Source organism: Patagioenas fasciata, chromosome 26 (assembly GCF_037038585.1).
Source record: "Patagioenas fasciata isolate bPatFas1 chromosome 26, bPatFas1.hap1, whole genome shotgun sequence".
NCBI classification, from domain to species: Eukaryota; Metazoa; Chordata; class Aves; order Columbiformes; family Columbidae; genus Patagioenas; species Patagioenas fasciata.
This window is the reverse complement of record NC_092545.1, coordinates 2,934,852-2,958,295: the sequence shown is the minus strand read 5'-3', so window position 1 is coordinate 2,958,295 and position 23,444 is coordinate 2,934,852. Positions and strand designations below refer to the sequence as shown.

Sequence of the window (23,444 nt, the reverse complement as noted above, 5' to 3'; positions counted from 1 at the left end):
CCAGGAACTTTGGTCACCCCAGGTCTCTTGGTGTCCCCAGGACCTTTGGTCACCCCAGGACTCTTGGCCACTGTGGGACCCTCAGGCATCCTGAGACCCTTGGTCACCCTGGGACCGTCAGTTGTCTCTCAACACCCCAGGACACTCAGGTACACCAGGACCTTTGCTGATGTCCCCAGGACCTTCAGCCATCCTGGCATCCCTGGCCACCACGGGACCCTCAGGTACCTCAGGACTCTTGATGTCCCCAGGATCCTCAGGCACCTCAGGACCCCCGACCACCTCATTCCCCATCTCCCACCCCCATGTTCCCCTCCAGACTCCCTTGTCCTCTGGTGGCTGGGGACACAGAGGGTGACACCCCCACCCCTCCACCACCTCCCCAACCAAAGCCTGAACCCTCCGGGGCACAAATCCCAGCACAGCCGTTACCGTCAGCAGCTCTGGGGACAAATTAGGGGTCCCGGGGTGGGGGGGGTGTCATTAAATCAACCTCGACCCCCTTGGTGGTGACTCACGGGTGGCTTCTGTGCCCCTCTCATTGTCCCCCGAGTCTGGTTGAGTGTGGGTTTGTCCCGGGGACAGGGTTGGGGACACACGAGCTGCAAATGGCCCATTAGCACGGGGGACACCGAGCTGGGCGGGGGAGGGGACATCTGCACCCCCACGGGGCGGGATGAGGCCACCTCCTGTCCCCTCCCCCGCCACCTCCTGTCCCCTCCCCCGCCACCTCCTGTCCCCCACGGGGGAGGGGTCATCTCCACGCGGGGGGGCGGGTTTAGCAGAAAAAAAGGCAATTTTGGTTCAGTGCTTGCAGTCCTGTTTGACCCCTCCCCCTTCACCCAGTTTTGGGGTGAATCTTGGGGGGGCAGGGGAGAGGGACCCCCCGGTGGGAAAAATCTTTGTCCTGCAAGCCCCTCCATCTCTGAGCGCCGCACTCCCGCGTTCCCCCCCAAAAAAGCAGAATTTAGATGATTTGGGGTAAAACTGAGGCGCGTTCGCGCCCCTAAACGGCCCGGGCTCGAAGCTGCTGCCACCCCCCCAGCTCCCGCCCCCTCCGGGCTGAGAAATGGGGCAAATCCGCGGAAATCCGCGTTTCGGAGGCAGGAGCGCGGGGGGCGGTGCTGCACCGCCCGGGGGCGTGGCTGAGGCTGGGGGCGTGGTCTAGGGCGTGACCGGCGGGCGGGGGCGTAGTCTGGGGGCGTGGTCTGGGACGCCACCAAGACTTTGGGGCGTGGTCTGGGGCGTGGTCTGGGCGTAGCAATCCAGGCCGGGGGCTGGAATGGGGGCGTGGCGTGATCATAAGGAGGTGTGGCCTTGTGGCCCGGGGGCGTGGCCATTCCCGGTGGGATAGGGCGAGCCAGCCCGGGGGCGGGGCGTTGAGATCGGGGGCGTGGTGGGCTGTCTAGGGGCGTGGCGCGGCATCCCGGGGGCGTGGCGTAGCGGCTCGTGGGCGGGGCGTACCTGTTCAGAGGCGTGGCCTGATGCTTCAGGGGCGTGGTTTGGGCAGAACGGGGCGTGGAGTGGGCAGAAGGGGGCATTTCCGGGGCGGGGCTGCCGGTGCGGCGGGCCGGGCCGGTGGCGGGGCGGTGCCGGAAGTACCGGCGGGGGCGGGGCTGGGTGTGGCGGGGCGGGCCCGGCGCGGGGCGGGCCGGGATCGCGCTGCCATGGCGCTGAACCTCAGCAAGAACGGGCGGGCGCTGCAGGAGGCCTACGGGCGGGTGGTGGCGGCGGGGAGCCCCACGGACTGGTGAGCGGCGGGGGGACCGGCCGGGGGTGGGGGGATTCTGCGAGGGAAGATGGGGGGGGTCGGGGGTCAGGATGTATGAGGGGAACTGGGGGGGTGGGGTGGGGATGGGAGGGTAGAAGTGGAACTGGGGTGCGGTGGGTCTGGGGATGGGGGTGCTGGGGAGGGGGGTTATGGGGTGTCTGGGGCGGCTGTGCGGAGTCTGAGGGGGTTGGGATGTCTGGGGGGTGCAGGGGGTGTCTAGGGGAGTGTGAGGCTGTGCGGGGGTTTGGGGACATTGGGATGTCTATGGAGGTTATGGGGTGTCTGGGGGGCTGTGTGGGGTTTGGGGGGGTCAGGATGTCTGGGGTCCTGTGGGAGTGCAGGAGGTGGCTGGGGGGTTATGGGGTGTCTGGGGGGCTGTGGAGCTGTGTGGGGTTTGGGGGGGATCAGGATGTCTGGAGGCATCTGGGGGTGTGGGGTGGGGATGGGGGTAGAAGTGGAACAGGGATGTGGGGGGATCTGGGGTGGGGGTTGTATGGGGGGGTCAGGGTTTGGGAGGCTTTGGGGGGTGCAGGGGAAGATGTGGGGCTCAGGGGTGCCACGGGGCCATTAGAGGGTTTGTGGGTGTCGGGGGGGGTCAAGGTGGGGGGTGTTTAGAAGAAGGAAGGGGGAGATCTATAGAGACCAGGGGGGTGGGGTGTCTGGGGGGATGTGGGGTGTATAGGGAGGACCAAGGGGGGATCAGGGGGTGTAAAGGTGATGTGGGGTGTCTGGGGGGTCGTCTGGGCCGTGGGGCTGGAGCTGTGTGGGGGTATTGGCGGTATCAGGGTATTGGGGTGTGTGCACACCCCGGTGGGTACCAGGAGCAGGGGACAGTTTTTGGGGGGCACTGCAGGGGGGCAGGGGTGTCCAGGTGAGGTTCGGGGCCGGCTGGATCAACCCCCTCATTCCACCTTTATTTTAGGGCCCTGTTCACCTATGAAGGCAACAGCAACGACCTGCGCGTGGCCGGTTCGGGAGGTGAGTGTGGGGGGACGTCCCCCCGGCTCCGCTCTGGCTTCTAAAGCTGCTGAACCCCCAACACACGGGCAGGATTCTCCGCTCTCCAGATTTACATCCCCTGGATCCCCTCCCCTCTCTCATTTGCAAATCTGAACTTCAGTGCACACCACTCAGTGAGTTTTGGGTGGCAATCAGTGTCGGTTGGAAGTCCCGCGTGGTTTTTACACTGACCACGCTTAGTTAAGCGCAGTTTTAGCCCCGGCCTCTCTGCAGAGCTCGGCTCCTCCCAGCACTTCCCTTTCTGCCCTTCCCTGCCCGCCGCCGTGTTAAATATTGTTAAATATTGTTAAATATTGACCCGGCAAACACGCAGCACCGGGGCCCGTCCCAGCTTTCGGCTTTTCTGCCAGGCTTGGAAACCACCGCGCCGAATTTAGAGCCCAAGTGTAAATATTTAATAGCGGAGAAGCAAACGATCCCTCGGGCGCTGCCGCAGCGCGGAGCAGACGCGGCCGCGCCGCCGCTCTCGGGGTTTGATGCTGAGCAGCGCCTCGGTTTCCGCTTTTTAGGGCTCGGACAGACCCGAGGAGGCAGAACCGTGGTTTGTGGGAAGGTTTTTGAATAAGAGTACGGGTTTTTTTGTGGCTTTTTTCCTCCTTTGGTCAGTTTTCTCCTCCCATGTCCTATGAGCATCTACCTGATTGCGGCCCCGGGGGTTTTACACCAGCGGCAGGGCAGGAGTTTCCTCCCACGTTTGCTGAGCGGGACCTTCCCCAGCGTCAGCTTCTCGGTTTCTTCATGACTTCCCGTTTAATGGCGGAACGGGGCGCAGCCGGGGCAGAACGGGGCGCAGCCGGGGCAGAACGGGGCGCAGCCGGTTCCTCCACCGCTTCTCGGCACCTTTCCCACCTCCCATCGAGATGTTTTCCGTCCATGGAGGTTCCCAGCGCGCCGTTTCTTGCAGGAACCCGTGGGCAGAGTTTGCAGCTGGCTGCTCTTAGTTTAAGTCTAATTAAGCTTGAGCGTGTCCTTTCGCTTCTCTGGTGTCACTTGGTTGGTGTTATAGACCCGAGATCTTTCCGTACGTGGGTTGTTTGTCGCAGCGAAGGTCCAGGGTGAACAGGAGATACTCTTGGTGTTGGACGACTCCAAATCTAACAGAGTAATCTCTGGGAAATTGTGGAATTATAGAATCATGGACTAATTTGGGTTAAAGGGACCTTTAAGGGTCATCTAGTCCTGCCACGAGCAGGGACATCTTCACCGGCTCAGGCTGCTCAGGGGTGTCCCCATGGATGGGGCATCCACCACCATTCCGTTTGGCCGTTCCCACCGTGTGGCCGGGATCCGCTCGTCTCACGGCCTCTCCGCTCTCTCCCGGGGCAGATGGCGGCCTGGAGGAGATGGTGGAGGAGCTCAACAGCGGGAAGGTGATGTATGCCTTCTGCCGCGTGAAGGACCCCAACTCCGGCCTCCCCAAATACGTCCTCGTCAACTGGGTGAGTGGGGAACGAACCTGTCCCTTTGATTCTCTCTGGAATCGTCGTTGCCGAACCCGCCGGGCAGCGGCGAGCGGAGGATTCGCTTCCCCGCCGCGTCTCTTTGGCCGCGTGTCTCGGCGCTGCCGGGAAATGGCTCCGAACCCACCTGGGATGGGTTGAATTGAGCGCTTGGGGTCAGCAGGAGCCTCGCGGTGCAGCCGTTGTCCCCGCGTTGTCCCCCCCACACCAAGCCCCCACGCAGCCCTCGCCGTGGGGCGATTTGCAGGTGCAGACCCAAACCTTGGTGGAACTCTGGGGTGAGCGGGTGCCGACGTTTTCTCTTTGCAGACGGGCGAAGGTGTGAATGACGTGAGGAAAGGGGCCTGTGCGAACCACGTCAGCACCATAGCAAACTTCCTCAAGGTCTGTTCTTCTGTTTGTCATGGAACAGTTTGGGTTGAAGGGACCTTCAAAGCCACCCCTGCCATGACAGGGACATCTTCACCAGCTCAGGTTGCTCAGAGCCCCGTCCAGCCTGGCCTGGGATGTCTCCAGGGATGGTTCATCCACCACCTCTCTGGCCAACCTGGGCCAGGCTCTCACCACCCTCAGGACCAACAATTTCTTATATTCAGTCTAAATCTCCCTCTTTCCATTTAAAACCATCACCCCTTGTCCTATTGCAACAGGCCGTGCTGGAAGCTGTGTCCCCGTCTTTCTGACAAGCCTCCCATTGTCACCCCAGCCCTTTCCCTTCCCGTGGTGGCGCTGGGATGTGCGAAGCCTCATGGAGGGTTCCATGTCCCCTGTGTCCCTCTCCCCGCTCAGGGCGCCCACGTCACCATCAACGCTCGCGCCGAGGAGGACGTGGAGCCCGAGCTCATCATGGAGAAGGTGGCCAAAGCCTCCGGCGCCAACTACAACTTCCACAAGGAGAGCAGCAAGTTCCAGGACTCGGGGCCTCAAGCCCCCGTGGTGAGTTGGCTCTGGGGGCAGTTTCTGGTCCACGGCGCCACCATCACCCCGTGATTCAAGGGGCTCCCCATGACGTGGCCGTGGGTTTTGCGGTTATATTCTACTACAAAGTGTTGCTTTCTTTACATTCTTGGTGCTAAATATCATCTGTTGAGCCTTTCCACCCAACCTGTGGACCCTTGGGGGCCTGGGGAAGACAAAGAGGGGCCGGTGGGTCCTATAGCGGCAGGAAGAAGCCGTCAAACGTGCCCGGGGACACATTTCTGACCACTGTGCCGCTTTCTGCCTCCCCACAGGGCTCTGTCTACCAGAAGACAAACGCGATGTCTGAAATCAAGAGGGTCAACAAAGATAACTTCTGGGCCAAAGCTGAGGTGGGTCCTGCCGCTGCTTTTCATCCGCGGCGTTCGGATGGAGCTGCAGGTGGTTTCCCATCCGCACCTCCCCTCTCTAACCCGGGGCTGTTTGCAGAGCTCCCGCTGCCTCGCGGCGCAAGGGGAGGAGAAAATGAGTCTGGAAGAGCGAGATCCGTTTTGATCTCGTCTGAATGTGGCTCCGGGGCTGCTGGGTGGGTGCAGGGGAGCGACCTGCGCTGCCGGCTCCGTTTTGGGTGGCGGGGCTGCTTTTTGGCCTTTTTGAAGGCAGCTCTGCAAGAATGAACATCAGGGCAAGGCTGCTCTGTATTTGCTCCCTATTCAGGTTGTTTTAGCGCGGTTTAGCAATAATTTGTGAACCTTCAGCGTCAGGGGTGCCGCACACCGGGAGATGCGCCGTGCCGGCTGAGGGCACAGCAGAGACCTGGGAGGGGGTTTCTCAGAGCTCTGGGATTAAACCCCGCGACTTTTTGCACGTCTCGCATCAGAAAGATGAAGAGAACCGGCGGCTGGAGGAGAAGAGGCGGGCGGAGGAGGAGCGGCAGCGGCTGGAGCGGGAGCGGCGGGAGCGGGAGCTGCAGGAGGCAGAGGGGCGAGAGCAGCGCTACAAAGCGAGATCCAACGAGATCGAAGCCCAGAAGTGAGTCCTGCCCGCCCGCCGGTGTTTGTGACGGCGCCCAGAGTTCACCCTGCTTGGCTTTGCTCTTGGGGTGTTGTGGCCCCTGTCACCACCGCTGTTGGCTGAAAAAGCCCCTTGAGATTGAGTCCACCCATAACCCACCCCCGGCACTGCCCCGTGTCCTGAGAACCTCACATCCGTCTGTCCAGCCCTCCAGGGATGGTGACTCCAGCACTGCCCTGGGCAGCCTGTTCCAATGCCCCACAGCCCTTTGGGGAAGAAATTGTTCCTAAATCCAACCTTAACCTCCCCTGGCGCAACTTGAGGCACCTTCTCCCCAGCAGAACCACCGACCAGCTTGGCTGCTGGTCCAGTGTCACCCACAGGTTTCGTGTCACCCACGGGTTTCCTGTCCCCAGGATCACGTCGTCCCCTTGCCAGGCACTTTGTTTGAAATGTGTCACTGACACCTGTGGCCACTGTTTGTGGGGACCCAGAGGTCCGGGGGCTGCTGAGCCCCACATGGCTCCCTGGGGGGGCCTGTGGGTCCTGATTTGCCCCAGCGGTTGGGGAAAGGTCCTTCCTCTGTGTAGCAAACAGCTCTTCCTGCCTCTTCGTTAACCCCAATTTGTCATTTGTTAACCCCAGTTTGTCATTTGTCACCACAGGAGACTCCAGCAGCAGCAAGAGGCCGAGAACAGGGAGAAGGAGCAGCAGCAATGGGTGAGTGTTGTCCCCATGTCCCAGTGTCACCCAGTGACAGAGAGGACAGGGTGTGGTGGTGCAGGGCAGGGGGTGACAGGGGAGCATCCCGGGCACTGTCACAGCAGCTGGGGGGATGTGACGGCACCCCCGGACTCCTGGGTCTCTTGCTCTATTCTCCATTTCCTTGGATGGGCTTCGATTTCCTTGGATCTCATTTTATATCCGCTCACGCTGGCCACGCGTTCCCAGCGGCCGCTCCGGCCTCAGGGAAATCCGAGTTTAAAACTCTTCCTGGGGAAAGCTGAGTTTAAAACTCTTCCTGGGGAGCAGCCTGGGGACACAGGAGGACACAAAGTCCTTGTCCTCTGCCCAGCAAATCTCGCAGATCTGCGGGTTTTCCTCCCCGTTTGCCATTTCTGCTCGTTGTTCCCATCCCTTCTGTCCTGGGCAGGGAGGATGAGGAAGAAGGGGGATGGATGAGGAAGAAGGGGATTGGATGAGGAAGAACGGGGGAGGATGAGCAAGAAGAAGGCTGGAGGAGGAAGGAAGGGGCTGGAGGAGGAAAGAGGGGGGTGGATGAAGAAGGGGGGGCTGAGTGAGGAAGAAAAGAGGTGGATAAAGAAGGGGGGGTGGATGAGGAAGAAGACACTGGAGAAGGAAGAAGAGGGCTGGCTGAAGAAGGAGGGGGCTGGATAAGGAAGGTGGGGGCTGGTTAAGGAAGGGGGGGCTGAATGAGGAAGAAGATGGCTTGAGGAGTAAGGAGGAGGGTGGATGAAGAAGGAGGGGGCTGGATAAGGAAAGAGGGGCTGGAGGAGGAAGAAGAGGGCTGGCTGAAGAAGTGGGGGGCTCTCTCAGCCCCCCGGAGCCGCAGCTGCCCCCCCGTGCCACAGAAGGAGCAGGCGGAGCCCCAGCAGCCCAAAGGCTTCAAGCGCAGCGAGTCGGTGGAGAAAGCCCAGGTACGGCAGCACCGGGGGGGCCGCGCCGGCTCAGCCGCCGCCGCGGTGCGTGACCGGGGCTCTGTGCGCAGGAGGCCGCCTCGCTCGTCGCCCAGAGGCCCGTGAACCCCCGCGACATCTTCAAGCAGAGGGAGAAGTCGGCCCCAGCGGACGTGGCGGCGCCTTCGCAGCCAGGTACGGCACCGGTGTGACACCGGGGACATCGGCCCCGCCGAGCACGGGGGGTCCTGTCACGCTCTCTCCACCACGGTGGTTGTGATGCTGAAGCTCTCGCTGTGGCAGCTTTTAACAGCCGAGGGTGACATTTCCCATGCTTCCACTCCACGTGTGAAACTTAAATTTCATTTATAAAAGCAAAATTCAATTTATTAACACCAGAAAGGGACAATGCTCGCAATCTGCCTCCCACCAAACTGGAGGAGTGGTGACACTGGAAGCTGTGCTGCCATCAGAGACCTGGACAGGCTGGAGAGCTGGGCAGGGAAACATTGAATGAAATAGAACAAGGGCAAGTGTAGAGTCTTGAATGTGGGCAGGAACAACCCCAGGTTCCAGTGTAAGTTGGGGAATGAGCTATTAGAGAGCAGTGTAGGGGAAAGGGACCTGGGGGTCCTGGGGACAGCAGGGTGACCATGAGCCAGCACTGGGCCCTTGTGGCCAGGAAGGCCAATGGTACCTGGGGTGGGTTAGAAGGGGGTGGTCAGTAGGTCAAAGAGGTTCTCCTGCCCCTCTGCTCTGCCCTGGGGAGACCACACCTGGAATATTGCGTCCAGTTGTGGCCCCTCAGCTCCAGAAGGACAGGGAACTGCTGCAGAGAGTCCAGCGCAGCCACCAAGATGCTGAAGGGAGTGGAGCATCTCCCGTGTGAGGAAAGGCTGAGGGAGCTGGGGCTCTGGAGCTGGAGAAGAGGAGACTGAGGGGGGACCTCATTCATGTTCACAGAGATCTAAAGGGGCAGTGTCAGGAGGATGGAGCCAGGCTCTTCTCGATGACAACCAGTGATAGGACAAGGGGCAATGGGTGCAAACTGGAACACAGGAGGTTCCACTTAAATTTGAGAAGAAACTTGTTCCTGGTGAGGGTGTCAGAGCCTGGCCCAGGCTGCCCAGGGAGGCTGTGGAGTCTCCTTCTCTGCAGACATTCAAACCCGCCTGGACCCCTTCCTGTGGAACCTCAGCTGGGTGTTCCTGCTCCATGGGGGATTGCACTGGATGAGCTTTCCAGGGCCCTTCAACCCCTGACATTCTGGGATTCTGTGATTGCCCTGAATCCCGAGCAGAAGCGCGTCCCGTTAGCAGGGACTGAGCTGGTGGGTTCAATAGAAACCGGGAAGCTGCAAAAACCAGAAGCTGAAACCACCCGAGGAAGTCGCTGCCAACGTGCGGTATCACGGGTGAATATCTGCTCCTCAGCCTGCGAAACCTCCTTGAAAGTCACTTGAATTAAACGAAACAATCACTTTTATTTTGCGATAGGAGCGCAACATACGCTTTCTCGGGTGGGCAAAGCCATCGGTGGGATTTTCCGTGGTTGGGTCAGTATTTTATAGTTTTTATTGGAGGAAAGTACAACAAACGCTCTGGCACCGGTAAAACCCCCAGCAAGGCAAGTCGGGGTGTTTATTCAGGGGTAAACTCGCCTGAGAACTCTCCAGCTTCGCTTTTGTTCGCGTGCGGAGCCCGTGATGGGGAGATCAGGGCCAACAGTCCCCGGTGCACCTGGTGGAACCGTCTCCCCGGCTTCTCTGGGAAATCTGGGTGCTCCGAAAAAGCAGAACATGGGTGTTGGTGTCCTCCAGCTACTCTTCCTCCCCCAAAATAGATATACATTTCTTTTTTTCCTCCTCAAAAATACCTCTATTTCTTTAAATCACTTATTTCCTCCTCTGCAGCTCCTGCTGTAACCAGTTGCCAAACTTGTTTTCCACAACCAGGATTAGAGCTGGAAAATCCTGCTTAGGAGGAGAAGCGAGCTCCCGAGGCAAAATCCATATGGTGACGCACCAGGAGCGGCGCCGTCACCGTCACCCCCCAGCGTGTTTAACCCCTTTCTTTAGGCAAACTCCGCAGCCCTTTCCTGCAGAAGGAGCTGAACGCTGCTCCAGGTCCTGCGTCTCCCGTCCCCCCCGCGTCCCTCGCCCCGTCCTCGGCCTGGGGGGCACCCGCGCCCTCCGGGGCACCCGTGGCAGGTGGGTGGTTTTGCTTCCTCGCCAAAGCTTATTTTTGCTTCACCTCTCCAAAGTTGAGGCCGGGCCCCGAGTTCCTGTTTCTCAATAGAATCGTTTAAGTCAGAAAAGACCTTTAAGATCATCAAGTCCAACCGTTAAGCCCACGCTTTACAGACACGCCAGAGCCGGGTGGGTTTAAGACAAATTCATTTTCATATTGTATTTTGCAAATGAGAGCTAAAATAATGAACTTCCACCCCCGTTGGGCAGTTTTGCTGCTCGTGGCCCTTACACAAGAGCAAAATGCGGTTTCTTGCTGAAAGCTCCTAAAACCGGCAACAAAAACGCCGGACGTGCTTTAGGGCTTTTTGTTCTCAGTGCCAGGGTTGGGGTGACACTTGGACCCCATGAGGGTCTTTTCCAACTACTTGATTTCGGGAGCCTGGGACGGTGTCGCCGGGCTGCGGCCACCACTAGATGCTGCTCTCGGCCGGGTCCTGCTCCCAGCCGGCCCCGCCACATTTGCTGCTCAGAATGATCACAGCACCTTCTTCCTTCCCCGCTGGAGATCCTGGATCTCTCCCTTCTCCTTTACACCATTCCCTAAACCCCCGCTCGCCCCTGTTGCTGCCCCAGGGGACATCCAGCTTGTCCCTGAAGTTTGGTGGTGCTGGACGAGGCGAGGGGACGGGGAGATACACGGTGTTTGGGTAACATGTGTTCCTTTCGCAGGACAAGACTCTGGGTACGATTCCAGCGTCCCCACGTCCCACGCGGAGGAGGCGAATCTGTACGAGGAGCCGCCGGACGCCTCGGCCATCTATGAAGAGCCACCTCAGGTTGGTGCATGGGACCCGGGGGGGACAAGGGGGCAGGATCTCCTCGGTCTCTTTGCCAAAGTGACTTCTCCTCTTCTCCCGCTGCTTTGCACGTCCAAACGGGGCTGAGCCGACAAAACCCAGCTGTTCTTGGCGTCAGATTCTCCAGCGTCTAATAGCGGGTTGTGTCATGCTGCAGGGCTTCCCTCGGTTTCCTCTCGTCTGTTCATCTGTCTCGTGTCTCCCACCCGCGCAAAACCAGAAGTATTTCAAACACACTGAATTTTCTCGTTCTTGAAGTCAACTGGAAGTGTCCGACCGGTTCCAGAGAAGCAGGAGATGGGCAACTTGAGGCCGTTTCCTCTGCTCCTGGCGCTTGTTCCTGGGGAGCAGAGCCCGACCCCCCTGGCTCCAAGCTCCTTTCAGGCAGTTCAGAGATCAGAAGGTCTCCCCTCAGCTCCTGTTCTCCAGCTGAACCCCCAGCTCCCTCAGCCGCTCCCATCACACTTGTGCTCCAGCCCCTCAGCAACTCCGTTCCTTTCTCTCAACTCGCTCCAGCACCTCAAGGGCTTTCATCAGGTGATCCCGCCACCCCTGGGGCCGCCATTTCGTGTTTTGAGGTGATTCTGCCACCCCTGGTGCCACCATTTTGAGCCCTGAGATGATTTTGCCACCCCATTTTGAGCCCTGAGGTGATCTTGGTGCCGCCATTTTGAGCCCTGAGGTGATTTTGCCACCCCATTTTGAGCCCTGAGGTGATCTCGGTGCCGCCATTTTGAGCCCTGAGGTGATCTCGGTGCCGCCATTTTGAGCCCTGAGGTGATCCTGGTGCCCCCGGGGCCGACGTTTTGTGTTTTGGGGTGATCTTGGTGCCCCGGTGCATCTCCTTCATCTCTTTTACCTCGGAAACATCGCCAATCTCATTTCTGAATTGTGATGTACAGGCCGATCCATTTCAGCTCTGGTAAGAAATCCCGTGGCACCACCAAACAGCCCGGACTTTTCCTTTAAGCCACTCACATTTATGATTTGTAAAGTGGCTGCTTCAGTTTTGCCTACTCCAGATCTCCATATTCTTTATCTTACCTGGCATCTTCAGTCTCTGTAAAAGGATCCATAATATTAAGCTTTAAATAAGGTAGTTTTATGATTTAGGATGCTTTATAAACCCCAGATAATTCAACTCGATGACTGTAGTTTCACCTCAAAAACCTCATACTGTAAAACCCATGAGATTTTTAACACGCAATACTTTCGATGGATAACTCGCCTTTCAGTTTCTCTTATTTATAATTTACATTAATTCCACTTCAAGCTTTCTCCAGGTCTATAGAGTAAAATGTAGAACCCCCCCCAAAGCTTAAAAAAGAACAAAATAATCACCCTCTGGGTTGTTTTTCCCAAACCCCCAGCAAATTTAGATGCGTGGGCAAAGCTCCACAAATCCTTATAATTTTGGCAACAGCACAGATTAATAACCCATGGAGCCGCATCCTTCCCAGCGCTAACTCCTTATTTTGCCTCTTTTCTCCCCAAAGGAGCAAGTCGGCGATGCCAAGTTCGCCTGTTCGGGGGGGTACCCTGCGGAGCTGGCCGGGAAGGGGCTCTGTGCCCGGGCGCTCTACGACTACCAGGCCGGTGAGATTCTCCCTCTGAACCGGGTTTAACTGGGACCAGTCCCAGAGAGCTGGAACCCATCAAGCAGGGTCCTGAGCGCCATCTCCCACCCCCATTTGGGCTGGAAAAGCAAAGAAGGAAGCGGGTGGCGCCTCTTTTTTCCCCTAATATCGGTTTTTCACTCACCTCCGGGGCTGAGCTGCCTGGGCTTGTCCAGCCCTAAAACCACATCATTTTGCTGTGAAAAGTGGCTGTTGGGTGGGGGGGTTTGGTCCAGGTTGGTTTTAACCCCTCCCCATCTCTCCGTCTCCTTCCAGCCGATGACACCGAGATCTCGTTCGACCCGGAGAACATCATCACCAACATCGAGATGATCGACGAGGGCTGGTGGCGCGGCTACGGGCCCGACGGCCACTTCGGCATGTTCCCCGCTAATTACGTGGAACTGATTGAGTAATTAGGGGGCCGCAGCCACTCTGTCCCCACCCCGGGTAGCGCTGGGCTCCAGCCTGGTGCTTCCGAACGATCTGTGGCTTGGATTTTAGCTTTTCTTTATCTTTTTTGTGTTCTCTCCAAGTGAAGTGCCATTGCCTGCCCCCCCGCACCGCCCGCCCCCGGTGCTGCCCCCCAACTCCCTCCCACCCTCCTGGGGGGGACGAAGGCTCCATCTCCTCCTCCCTCTGATGCTCTCGCAGGGCTGAAGGAGCGGGTGACAAATCCCTTTTGGGGGGGACACTTCAGGGAACAAGTTGCCTCTCCTCCCCCCCCACACACCCTCCCACCCCGTGGCCTCAGAATTGGGGCGGTTTTCCCCATTTTGGTTCGCTCACCCCATTAATCTGGACCTGGAGAGCCCAAACGTGGCTCTGCAGCGTTGTCACCCCTGAGCTGCCACTGGTGTCCCCTCCAAGGGGGTTTTTCTGCCTTTCCCGCCCCCCAGTCCCCATAGTGGGGATTTAAATGACGCGACCGAGCTCCCTGGCCAGGCCAAAGCGGGGGGGTTTGGGGTTATTTTTTAGCAAAAACCTGTGAGTGTGGGACCTGCCCCCCCCGTCACCCCAAATTCACTGTGAACAAGGAAGAGCCCAACCCGCCCCTCTGTGTCCCCCCGTTGATTTTTCCCCTGGTGTTGCTGTAGAATTAGCTGGAGAGGTTGAGGTTTGGGGGTTTTGGGGGTCCCACCCCTCCTGTGGGCGCTGGGGGATGCGGCAGCTCCTCCAAGCCCCTTCCCTGGGGTCCCCTGAGCCCCGTGTCCCCCCTCGATGACAATAAAAGGGCTTTTCTTTGGTGACGGATGGGGCCGCGCGCTCCCGGGCAGGATTTGGGGTGAAATGTCGGGGTTTTGGTGCAGGGCTCATGTGTGACTAACGCTGGGAGCGCTAATGAGGAATCTTTTAATGAGGCGACCCTGCCCGTGGGAATTGCCGCAGTGGGTCATTGTCACCGGGCTGGTGCTCCAGAGGGGGATAATTGGATAAGTAATTAACCCTGGTGTTAATTATTTGAGTGTGATGAGGGAGGGTTGTTGGGAAGAGCAGCTGGAGGCAGCCACAGGGGTCCCAGGGTCTGGGTGGCCCCGGGGCTGTCGAGGGGCTCTAGGGGGACACTGGGGACATGGAGGCTGCAGGGACAACTTGGGGTGTGGGGACAGCGGGGGCTTGGAGACATGAGGGGTGTGGGGACACTGGGGACTTCGGCCTGGCAGCCACATCAGGGCCAGGGGGGTCACACAGGCCCAGGGCTCCCTGTCACCCCAGCACCCATGGGTGCTGCCAGCCCCTGGGGACATCGCAGGGCAGTGGGTGTCACCTACTGCGACACTCATGACACAGGTGGCCCCATGGGGTCCCATGTGGGCTGGTGTCACACTGGGGACCTCTTCCTGCCACCGCCATGGCCCCTGTGCTGCTGTAGTTCTGCTTGTGTCCCCTCCTGTCCCCAACCCTGCCCCGTGTCCCCTCCTGTCCCCAGGGCAGACACAGGACTTGACACTGACACTTTATTCGCCAGGGCCTGGGTGCAGGGTGGGGATGGCACAGAGATGGCACAGGGACAGGGATGGCACAGGGATAGGGATGGGACAGGACAGGGGTGTCACGGTGACAGGGACAGCCAGGCACTGGCAGGGATGTCACAGCCATCACAAGCCCGGTGCCACCGCTGTCCCCACGGCCACCCCCTCACTTCCAGTTGCTGAAGAACTGCTTGAAGAGCGGCGTCTCGCGGCCCTGGGGCAGGATCTCCACCTGGGGACAGGCACAGGGACAGGGTGACACCCCCAATGTCCCCCCCGGGTCCCCCTGACCGCTGTCACCCACCTGTGTGTGGGGCGGGTGGCCCATGCGGGCGATCGCCTCCTCGGCCACCCTCAGGGCCGCCTGCCGCTCCTGCTCGTTGGCCTTGCGCCCTGCGGATGGGGACGTCAGTGCCACCCCGGGGTGGTCCCTGTCCCCATGTCCCCGTGTCCCCTCCCTGGGCACCTTTCCAGACGTAGACCTTCCCGCCGGCGCTGTGGTCCAGCACGAAGCAGTCGTCAGGGCACAGCAGGCTCTGGCTGAAGGGGCTACTGGTGGCCACCGGGCTCAGGTCCATGCGCCCCGTTGCGTCCGACACCTGCCCGCGGCCAGGATGTCACTGCGGGGCCACCCCAGTGTCCCTCAGCTATGCCCAGCCGTGTGGCCCCTCACAGCCCTGTCCCAGAGCCACTGTGGTGTCCCCTGGCCATGCCCAGTTCCATGTACCCCCCAGAGCCACCACGGTGTCCCCTTGTCATACCGAGCTCCATCTGTCTCTCCTAAGGCCACCACACTGTCTCCAGAGCTACCATGTTGTCCCTGGCCATGCCCAGCCCCATCTGTCTCTCCTAAGGCCACCACACTCTCCCCAGAGCCACCATGGTGTCCCCTGGCCATGCCCAGCCCCATGTACACCCCAGAGCCACCATGTTGTCCCCTGGCCATGCTCAGCCCCATCTGTCTCTCCTAAGGCCACCACACTCTCCGTAGAGCCACCATGGTGTCCCCTGGCCATGCCCAGCCCCATGTACCCTCCAGGACCACCACACTCTCCCCAGAGCCACCACGGTGTCCCTTGGCCATGCCCAGCCCCATGTACCCCCCAGGGCCACCACAGTGTCTCCTTGTCATGCCCAGCTCCATCTGTCTCTCCTAAGGCCACCACACTGTCCCCAGTGCCACCACAGTGTCCCTTGGCCATGCCCAACCCCATGTACCCCCAGGGCCATCACACTGTCCCCTACCATGCTCCATGTCCCCCTGGGGGCTATCGCAACATCTCCCAACCACGTCGAGCCCCAAGGCTACCATGGTGTCCCCTGGCCATGCCCAACCCCAGGGCCACCATGGTGACACTCCTGGTGCTACCGCGGTGGCCTTGCCTTGTAGAGAACGGCTGCCCCCGCGTTCCTCTGATCGGCCACGGCGTCCTCCTCAGGGCTGCCCTCCTGCAAGGTGGGCTTGGGGCCCAGCACCTGCCGGGCCAACAGTGTCACAGAGCCACCCCTTGGGGACACTCGGGTCCCCCTCTCCTCCCATGGGGGGGTCCAGCTCACCTGGAGCATCTCAGGTGGCTCCTCACCATCCACCACGATCTCCAGGCCGGCCTTGCCGCCCCGCTCGCCGTCCCGGATGGCGGCGGCCAACTCCTGCGCCCGGCCGCGCTCCAGCACGTTGGACCGGGCCCCGCACCACACAAACAGGGTCTGGGGACAGGGAGGGGACAGTGGGGACAGAGCCATCCCGTGGTGGCCCCCGAGCCACCTGGCTCAGGTTGAGGATGGAGCAGTCGCTGGGGTTGAAGGTGGCCCAGGGGGAAGCCTCGATGGGTAAATGGACACCCAGATAGTCAAACAGGTGTCTCAGTGGATGGATGGACACCCAGATGGACAGACAGACACCCAGATGGTCAAACAGGTGCCCCAATGGATGGATGGACACCCAGATGGACAGACAGACACCCAGATGGTCAAACGGGTGCCCCAATGGATGGATGGACACCCAGATTGACAGACACCCAGATGGTCAAACAGGTGCCCCAATGGATGGATGGATACCCAGATGGACAGACAGACACCCCAACAAACACGCTATGGGTGGGGGATGTCCCAATGAATTGATGGGCAACCCAAGAGACAGACGTCTCCAAAGGCAGACAGACACCCCCATGGACAGACAGATGTCCTGTGGACATGTAGCCACCTGGAAGGAGACAAACAACCCAACAGACTGATACTCAGAAGGACAGACAGACAGACATCCCAACAGAGAGACACCCAGACAACCAGGCAGATGGAGGGACAGACGCTCTCATAGGCAGACGGACACTCAGAAAGACAAACCTATGCATGGACAGACGCCCCAACAGAGAGAGGGACACCCTGATGGACATGCCAGAGGACAGATGGACACCCAGAAGGATGCACACGCCAGACGAGAAGGGTCTGGGGACAAGCGGAGGGGACAGCAGTGACAGGACCCAGCGCCCACCTGGCCCAGGTCCAGGATGAAGCAGTCGCCCGTGTTGAAGCTGCCCCAGGCCACGTCCCGCTCGCTCGCCCGGATGTTCCTCCTGCCCTTCACCTGGTAGAGCTTGCGCACGGGGCCGGCGCCGGGGCGGGGGGCCCTGAACGCCGAGGCCACCCCCCCGTCCTGCCAAAGCAGGGGGGGCAGCACCCAACAGGGTCCCCAGCACCCAGTGCGGGTGCTGAGGGCCTGGAGGGGGGTCCTCAAAACTCAACAGGGGTGTTGAGTGCTCAGTGGGGTTCCAAGCACCCAACAGGGGTCCCCAGCACCCAGTGTGGGTGCAGAGGGCCTGGAGGGGGGTCCTCAAAACTCAACAAGGGTGTGCAGTGCTCAGTGGGGTCCCAGCACCCAATGGGGTTGTTGAGGGCCTGGAGGGGGTGTCCCCAAAACTCAACAGGGGTGTTGAGTGCTCAGTGGGGTTCCAAGCACCCAACGGGGGTCCCCAGCACCGAGTGGGGCTGTTGAGGGCCTGAGGGGGTTCCTCAAAACTCAATAGGGGTGTGGAGTGCTCAGTGGGGTCCCAGCACCCAATGAGGTTGTTGAGGGCCTGTGGGGGTTCCCCAAAACTCAACAGGGGTGTTGAGTGCTCAGTGGGGTCCCCAGCATCCAATGGGGGACCCCAGCACCCAATGGGGGTGTTGAGAGCCTGGAGGGGGTGTCCCCAAAACTCAACAGGGGTGTGGAGTGCCAATGGGGTCCCCAGCACCCAGTAGGGGTGTTGAGGGCCTGGGGGGGTTCCCCAAAATTCAATAGGGGTGTTAAGTGCTCTGTGGGGTCCCCAGCACCCAATGGGGGTCCCCAGCACGCAATGAGGGTGTTGAGGGCCTGAGGGGGTTCCCCAAAACTCAACAGGGGTGTTGAGTGCCAATGGGGTCCCCAGCACCCAGTGGGGGTGTTGAGAGCTTGGGAGGGGTCCCCAAAACTCAACAGGGGTGTTGAGTGCTCAGTGGGGTCCCCAACACCCAACAGGGGGTGTTGAGAGCCTAGGGGGGGTGCCCAAAACTCAATAGGGGTGTTGAGTGCTCAGTGGGGTCCCCAGCACCCAATGGGGTCCCCAGAAGCTAATGGGGGTGTTGAGAGCTTGGGAGGGGTCCCCAAAACTCAACAGGGGTGTTGAGTGCTCAATGGGGTCCTCAGCACCCAATAGGGTTGCTGAGGGCCTGGGGGGGTTCCCCAAAACTCAATAGGGGTGTTGAGTGCTCAGTGGGGTCCCCAGCACCCAATGGGGTCCCCAGCACCCAATGGGGGTGTTGAGGACCTGGGGGGGTTCCCCAAAACTCAACAGGAGTGTTGAGTGCTCAGTGGGGTGCCCAGCACCCAATGGGGGTCCCCAGCACCCAGCGGGGGTGCTGAGTGTTTGGTGGGGCTCCCCAGCACCCAGTGAGGGTGTTGAGCATCCAGTGGGGTCCCCAGCACCCAAGGAGAGGTGAGAAGCACCCAGCATGGGTGCTGAGCACCCAGAGGAGATGTCGAGCATGTGGCAGAGGTGTTGAGCACCCAGCAAGGACACTCAGCACCCTCTGGGGCATCCAGCGCGCTGAGGGGGACCCACATGCTCAGTGGGGAATGAGCAGGATGGTGAGGGTGCTGAGAGCTTGGTGGAGGTGCTGAGCACCCACCCAGGATGCTGAGCACCTACTGGGGATGCTGAGAACCTGGCGGGATGCTGAGCACCCCGGTAGGATGCTGAGCACCCAGTGGGGATGCTGAGAACTTGGTCGGGATTCTGAGCACCCACTCAGGATGCTGACAGCATGGTCAGGATGCTGAACACCCATTGGGGATGCTGAGCACCCAGCAAGGATGCTGAGGACTTGGTGGGATGCTGAGCGCCCATCAGGGATGCCAAGAGCCTGGTCGGGATGCTGAGCACCCAATGGGGATGCTGAGAGTTTGGTGGGAATTATAAGCACCCATCTAGGATGCTGAGCACCCGTCAGGGATGCTGAGCATCTACTGGGGATGATGAGAACCTGGCGGGATGCTGAGCACCCATGTAGGATGCTGAGCACCCAGTGGGGATGCTGAGAGCTTGGTGGTGATTCTGGGCACCCACTGAGGATGCTGACAGCATGGTCAGGATGCTGAACAGCCATTGGGGATGCTGAGCACCCAGTGGGGATGCTGAAAGCTTGGTGGGAATTATGAGCACCCATGTAGGATGCTGCGCACCCATCTAGGATGCTGAGCACCCAGTGAGGATGATGAGCACCCATCAGGGATGCTGAGCATCTATTGGGGATGCTGAGATCCTGGTGGGATGCTGAGCATCCCGTGAGGATTCTGAGCACCCATGAGGGATGCTGAGCACCTATTGAGTATGCTGAGATCCTGGTGGGATGCTGAGCATCCCGTGAGGATGCTGAGCACCCATCAGGGATGCTGAGCAGCTGTTGGGGATGCTGAGAGCTTGGAAGGGACGCTGAGCCCCCCTGGGGGACGCCAAGCACCCCGAGCTCCCACGGGGTGCCCAGCGCCCGTACCTGGTAGGTGACCCCACGCGGGAAGTGCCCCATGAAGGTGTCGGACTCGTGTCCCTGCGCCTCGCGGTGCGTGACCGGGCGCTCGCCCAGCAGCGCGCTCAGCTGGGTGCCCAGGAGGGCACAGGCGCCCTGCTCGTCCCGCGAGGAGTCCCGGCCTGCGGGGACACCCAGCGCTCAGCCCCCGGCCCCAAACCGCCCCAGGCGCCCCCCCAGCCCCGCACTCACCCATCCAGAGGTGCAGGTGGGCGCGCTCCTCCGGCCCGTTGTGCAGCACCAGGTACGCGTCCCCCGAGAAGAAGACGCCCCGTGTCCCCTCGGGGACCTCGACCGGCTGAAGCTTCTCCACCCGCCAGATGTGCAGCCCCGGGCGGGTGACATTGGGACCGAATGGGGACCCGCTGTGGGGGGAGGGTGCTGTGAGATAGGGGGGGACAGAGGGGGTGGGGAGAGGGGTGGTACCTTTTGGGGAGCCCGGTGTACATGGCGTCAGGGGGTGGTGGTGGAAAGAGTGGTGGATGGACAGATGGACCTGGGGATGGAGAGACAGCGTGAGGGGATGGATGCACCGACGGACAAAGGGACACTCGGACAGGCGGACGCCCCAAAAGACACACAGAAGGGTAGGTGGACACCCAGAAGGAAGGACAGACACCCAGGAGGACAGATGGACACCAAGAAGAACTAATAGGCACCCCAACAGACACCCAGAAAGACAGCTGGACACCCTTGATGGACAGACACCCAGAAGGACAGACAGACACCCCGATGGACACCAAGAAGAACAAATAGATACACCCAACAGACACCCAGGACAGATGGATGGACAAATGGACACTTAGGTGCCCCAAAATACAGCCAGAAGGACAGATGGACACTCCAACAGGGAGATGGACGCCCCCATGGACAGAGGGGCACCCAGAAGGATGGACAGACACACAGATGGATGTACCTATGGGCAGGTGGACGCCACCCCACCCCGGACAGATGGACACCCCAATAAATGGACACCCAGGAGGACAGACAGACAGACACCCCCACGGGCAGGTGTACCCCAGTGGACAGCTGGACACTCAGAAGGACAGACAGACACCCTGATGGCAGGGGGACACCTGGAAGGGTGGACAGACGCCCTGACAGATGGACACCCCAGTGGGTGGGAAGCCCCGAGGACAGACAGACAGACACCCCCAAAGGCACATCTGTTGTGATGGACAGACAGACACCCCCATAGACACTTGGCCAGACAGACGGACACCCCAAAGACCACCCAGCTGGACAGACAGACGCCCCCACAGACACCCCCCCCGGACAGACACCCACACAGGCAGACAGCCGCACACCCTGAGGGACAGACGGACACCGGACAGGCCCTGGCGCAGACGGACGGCGGGACAGACGGACGCCCCAGGAGCTCCTGCAGCACCCGGAAGGCGGCGGCCGTGACTCAGGCGCAGGAAAGGGTGGGGACGGCGAGGGGGGAACACGGGGAGTGACACGGGGGGGGACATGGTGGGGGGACACACGGGGGTGACAGGTCCCCGGGGGGGCTCGTGGCCTCGAGTGGGACCTGTCACACTGGGGATGGGGACACCGAGCCATGGGACACCCCCCCCCCCCACTTTTGGGACATCGCACCTTCCTGTCCCTCCCATTGCTGGGACCCCCAGTCAGGGGCTGGTCTGGGGGGACATACTGGGAAGGGGGGGCTGTGCTGGGGGGGGCTGTGCTGGGGGGGGGGGACCATACTGGGAGCTGTACTGCAACGGGGCTTGTACTGAGGGGGCTGTACTGGGGGGCTATACCGGGGTGCACTGGGTGAGGGGGGGTGTGCTGGGGGCTGTACTGGTGGGGCTGCATCGTGGGAGGGTTGTACTGGGACTGGTGGGGGCTGTACTGGGAATGGGGGGCTCTACTGGGAAGAGGGTTGTACTGGGGGCTGTACCAGGAACTGTACTGGGGGGGCTGCAGCAGCGGCTCCCTGGCGGCGCTGGGTGGCACTGGGCGGCACTGGGCAGCACTGGGAGCACTGGGCAGCACTGGGAGCACTGGGAGCGCTGGGCAGCACTGGGAGCACTGGGCAGCACTGGGAGCACTGGGCGGCACTGGGAGCGCTGGGCGGCGCTGGGAGCGCTGGGCAGCACTGGGAGCACTGGGAGCACTGGGCAGCACTGGGCAGCACTCGGCGGCACTGGGAGCGCTGGGCAGCACTGGGCAGCACTGGGAGCGCTGGGCGGCACTGGGAGCGCTGGGCGGCGCTGGGAGCGCTGGGCAGCACTGGGAGCACTGGGAGCACTGGGCAGCACTGGGCAGCACTCGGTGGCACTGGGAGCACTGGGCAGCACTGGGAGTACTGGAAGCACTGGGAGCACTGAGCAGCACTGGGAGCACTGGGCAGCACTGGGAGCGCTGGGCAGCACTGGGAGCACTGGGAGCGCTGGGCGGCACTGGGAGCGCTGGGCGGCACTGGGAGCTCTGAGCGGCACTGGGAGCACTGGGCGGCACTGGGAGCACTGGGAGCACTGGGAGCGCTGGGCGGCACTGGGAGCGCTGGGCGGCACTGTGAGCTCTGAGCGGCACTGGGAGCACTGGGCGGCACTGGGAGCACTGGGAGTGCTGGGAGCACTGGGCGGCACTGGGAGCGCTGGGTGGCACTGGGAGCTCTGAGCGGCACTGGGAGCACTGGGCAGCACTGGGAGCACTGGGCGGCGCTGGGAGCACTGGGCAGCACTGGGCGCACTGGGAGCACTGGGAGGCACTGGGCGCACTGGGCAGCACTGGGCGGCACTGGGAGCACTGGGCAGCACTGGGAGCACTGGGAAGCACTGGGCAGCACTGGGAGCACTCGGCAGCACTGGGAAGCACTGGGCAGCACTGGGCAGCACTGGGCGGCACTGGGAGCGCTGGGTGGCACTGGAATCACTGGGAGTGCTGGGTGGCACTGGGAGTACTGGAAGCCCTGGGAGCACTGGGCAGCACTGGGAGCACTGGGCGGCACTGGGAGCACTGGGCAGCACTGGGCGCACTGGGAGCACTGGGAGGCACTGGGCGCACTGGGCAGCACTGGGCGGCACTGGGAGCACTGGGCAGCACTGGGAGCACTGGGAAGCACTGGGCAGCACTGGGAGCACTCGGCAGCACTGGGAAGCACTGGGCAGCACTGGGCAGCACTGGGCGGCACTGGGAGCGCTGGGTGGCACTGGAATCACTGGGAGTGCTGGGTGGCACTGGGAGTACTGGAAGCCCTGGGAGCACTGGGCAGCACTGGGAGCACTGGGCGGCACTGGGAGCACTGGGCAGCACTGGGCGCACTGGGAGCACTGGGAGGCACTGGGCGCACTGGGCAGCACTGGGCGGCACTGGGAGCACTGGGCAGCACTGGGAGCACTGGGAAGCACTGGGCAGCACTGGGAGCACTCGGCAGCACTGGGAAGCACTGGGCAGCACTGGGCAGCACTGGGCGGCACTGGGAGCGCTGGGTGGCACTGGAATCACTGGGAGTGCTGGGTGGCACTGGGAGTACTGGAAGCCCTGGGAGCACTGGGCAGCACTGGGAGCACTGGGTGGCACTGGGAGCACTGGGCGGCACTGGGAGCACTGGGTAGCACTGAGAGCGCCGGGCGGCACTGGGAGCGCTGCCCCCCCGCACAGGGCTGGGATGTGACTCACGGGACCCGCGTGTGATCGGAGCGGGGGGGCGGGCTGGGGTTGGTGGGGGGGGCTGAGCCGCCACGTGGCCACCGCGCGGCCCGGGGGAACCTGCGGGACCGGGGGCACAAACACCACCCCCCCACCCCCACTGCACCCCCGGACAGGGCCCGCCAACCCCGGCCGGGGGGTCACATGTGCAGTGTCAACCCCTCATGAAGTGTCCCCCCTAATGTGTAGTGTCCCCACATCTTAAGTGTCACCCCCCGCAATGTGCCGTATCCCCTCAATGTGCAGTGTCCCCCCTGTGCAGTGTACCCCGTTTGTGTTAT

At 61.4% G+C, this 23,444-nt stretch overlaps 2 protein-coding genes across 4 annotated transcripts; one reads left to right on the top strand and one right to left on the bottom strand.

Annotated features, from left to right (window-relative positions):
- Positions 1 to 1,633: 1,633 nt before the first annotated feature.
- DBNL (drebrin like) lies at positions 1,634 to 13,734 on the top strand. Of its 2 annotated transcripts, XM_065856775.2 has the most exons (14): positions 1,634 to 1,750; positions 2,694 to 2,749; positions 4,118 to 4,230; positions 4,561 to 4,635; positions 5,041 to 5,187; positions 5,484 to 5,561; positions 6,050 to 6,201; positions 6,849 to 6,903; positions 7,776 to 7,841; positions 7,913 to 8,015; positions 9,898 to 10,029; positions 10,741 to 10,847; positions 12,365 to 12,464; positions 12,761 to 13,734. In XM_065856775.2, exons 1-14 carry the CDS (start codon positions 1,668 to 1,670, stop codon positions 12,898 to 12,900), a joined length of 1,407 nt encoding a protein of 468 aa, XP_065712847.1. In that variant the 5' UTR covers positions 1,634 to 1,667; the 3' UTR covers positions 12,901 to 13,734. The 2 variants fall into 2 exon arrangements, with proteins under 2 accessions (XP_065712847.1, XP_065712848.1); XM_065856776.2 differs by lacking the exon at positions 7,776 to 7,841.
- Positions 13,735 to 14,428: 694 nt separating this feature from the next.
- On the bottom strand, positions 14,429 to 20,931 carry CAPG (capping actin protein, gelsolin like). Of its 2 annotated transcripts, none has more exons than XM_071799390.1 (10): positions 20,808 to 20,931; positions 19,927 to 19,996; positions 19,693 to 19,865; positions 19,468 to 19,622; positions 16,949 to 17,110; positions 16,015 to 16,164; positions 15,841 to 15,933; positions 14,924 to 15,056; positions 14,762 to 14,850; positions 14,429 to 14,689 (listed from the first exon to the last, which is right to left on the bottom strand). In XM_071799390.1, the coding sequence occupies exons 2-10, from the start codon at positions 19,947 to 19,949 to the stop codon at positions 14,624 to 14,626; spliced, it is 1,044 nt and encodes a 347-aa protein (XP_071655491.1). In that variant the 5' UTR covers positions 19,950 to 19,996; positions 20,808 to 20,931; the 3' UTR covers positions 14,429 to 14,623. The 2 variants fall into 2 exon arrangements, with proteins under 2 accessions (XP_071655491.1, XP_065712799.1); XM_065856727.2 differs by having other exon boundaries at positions 20,788 to 20,891.
- Positions 20,932 to 23,444: the final 2,513 nt, after the last annotated feature.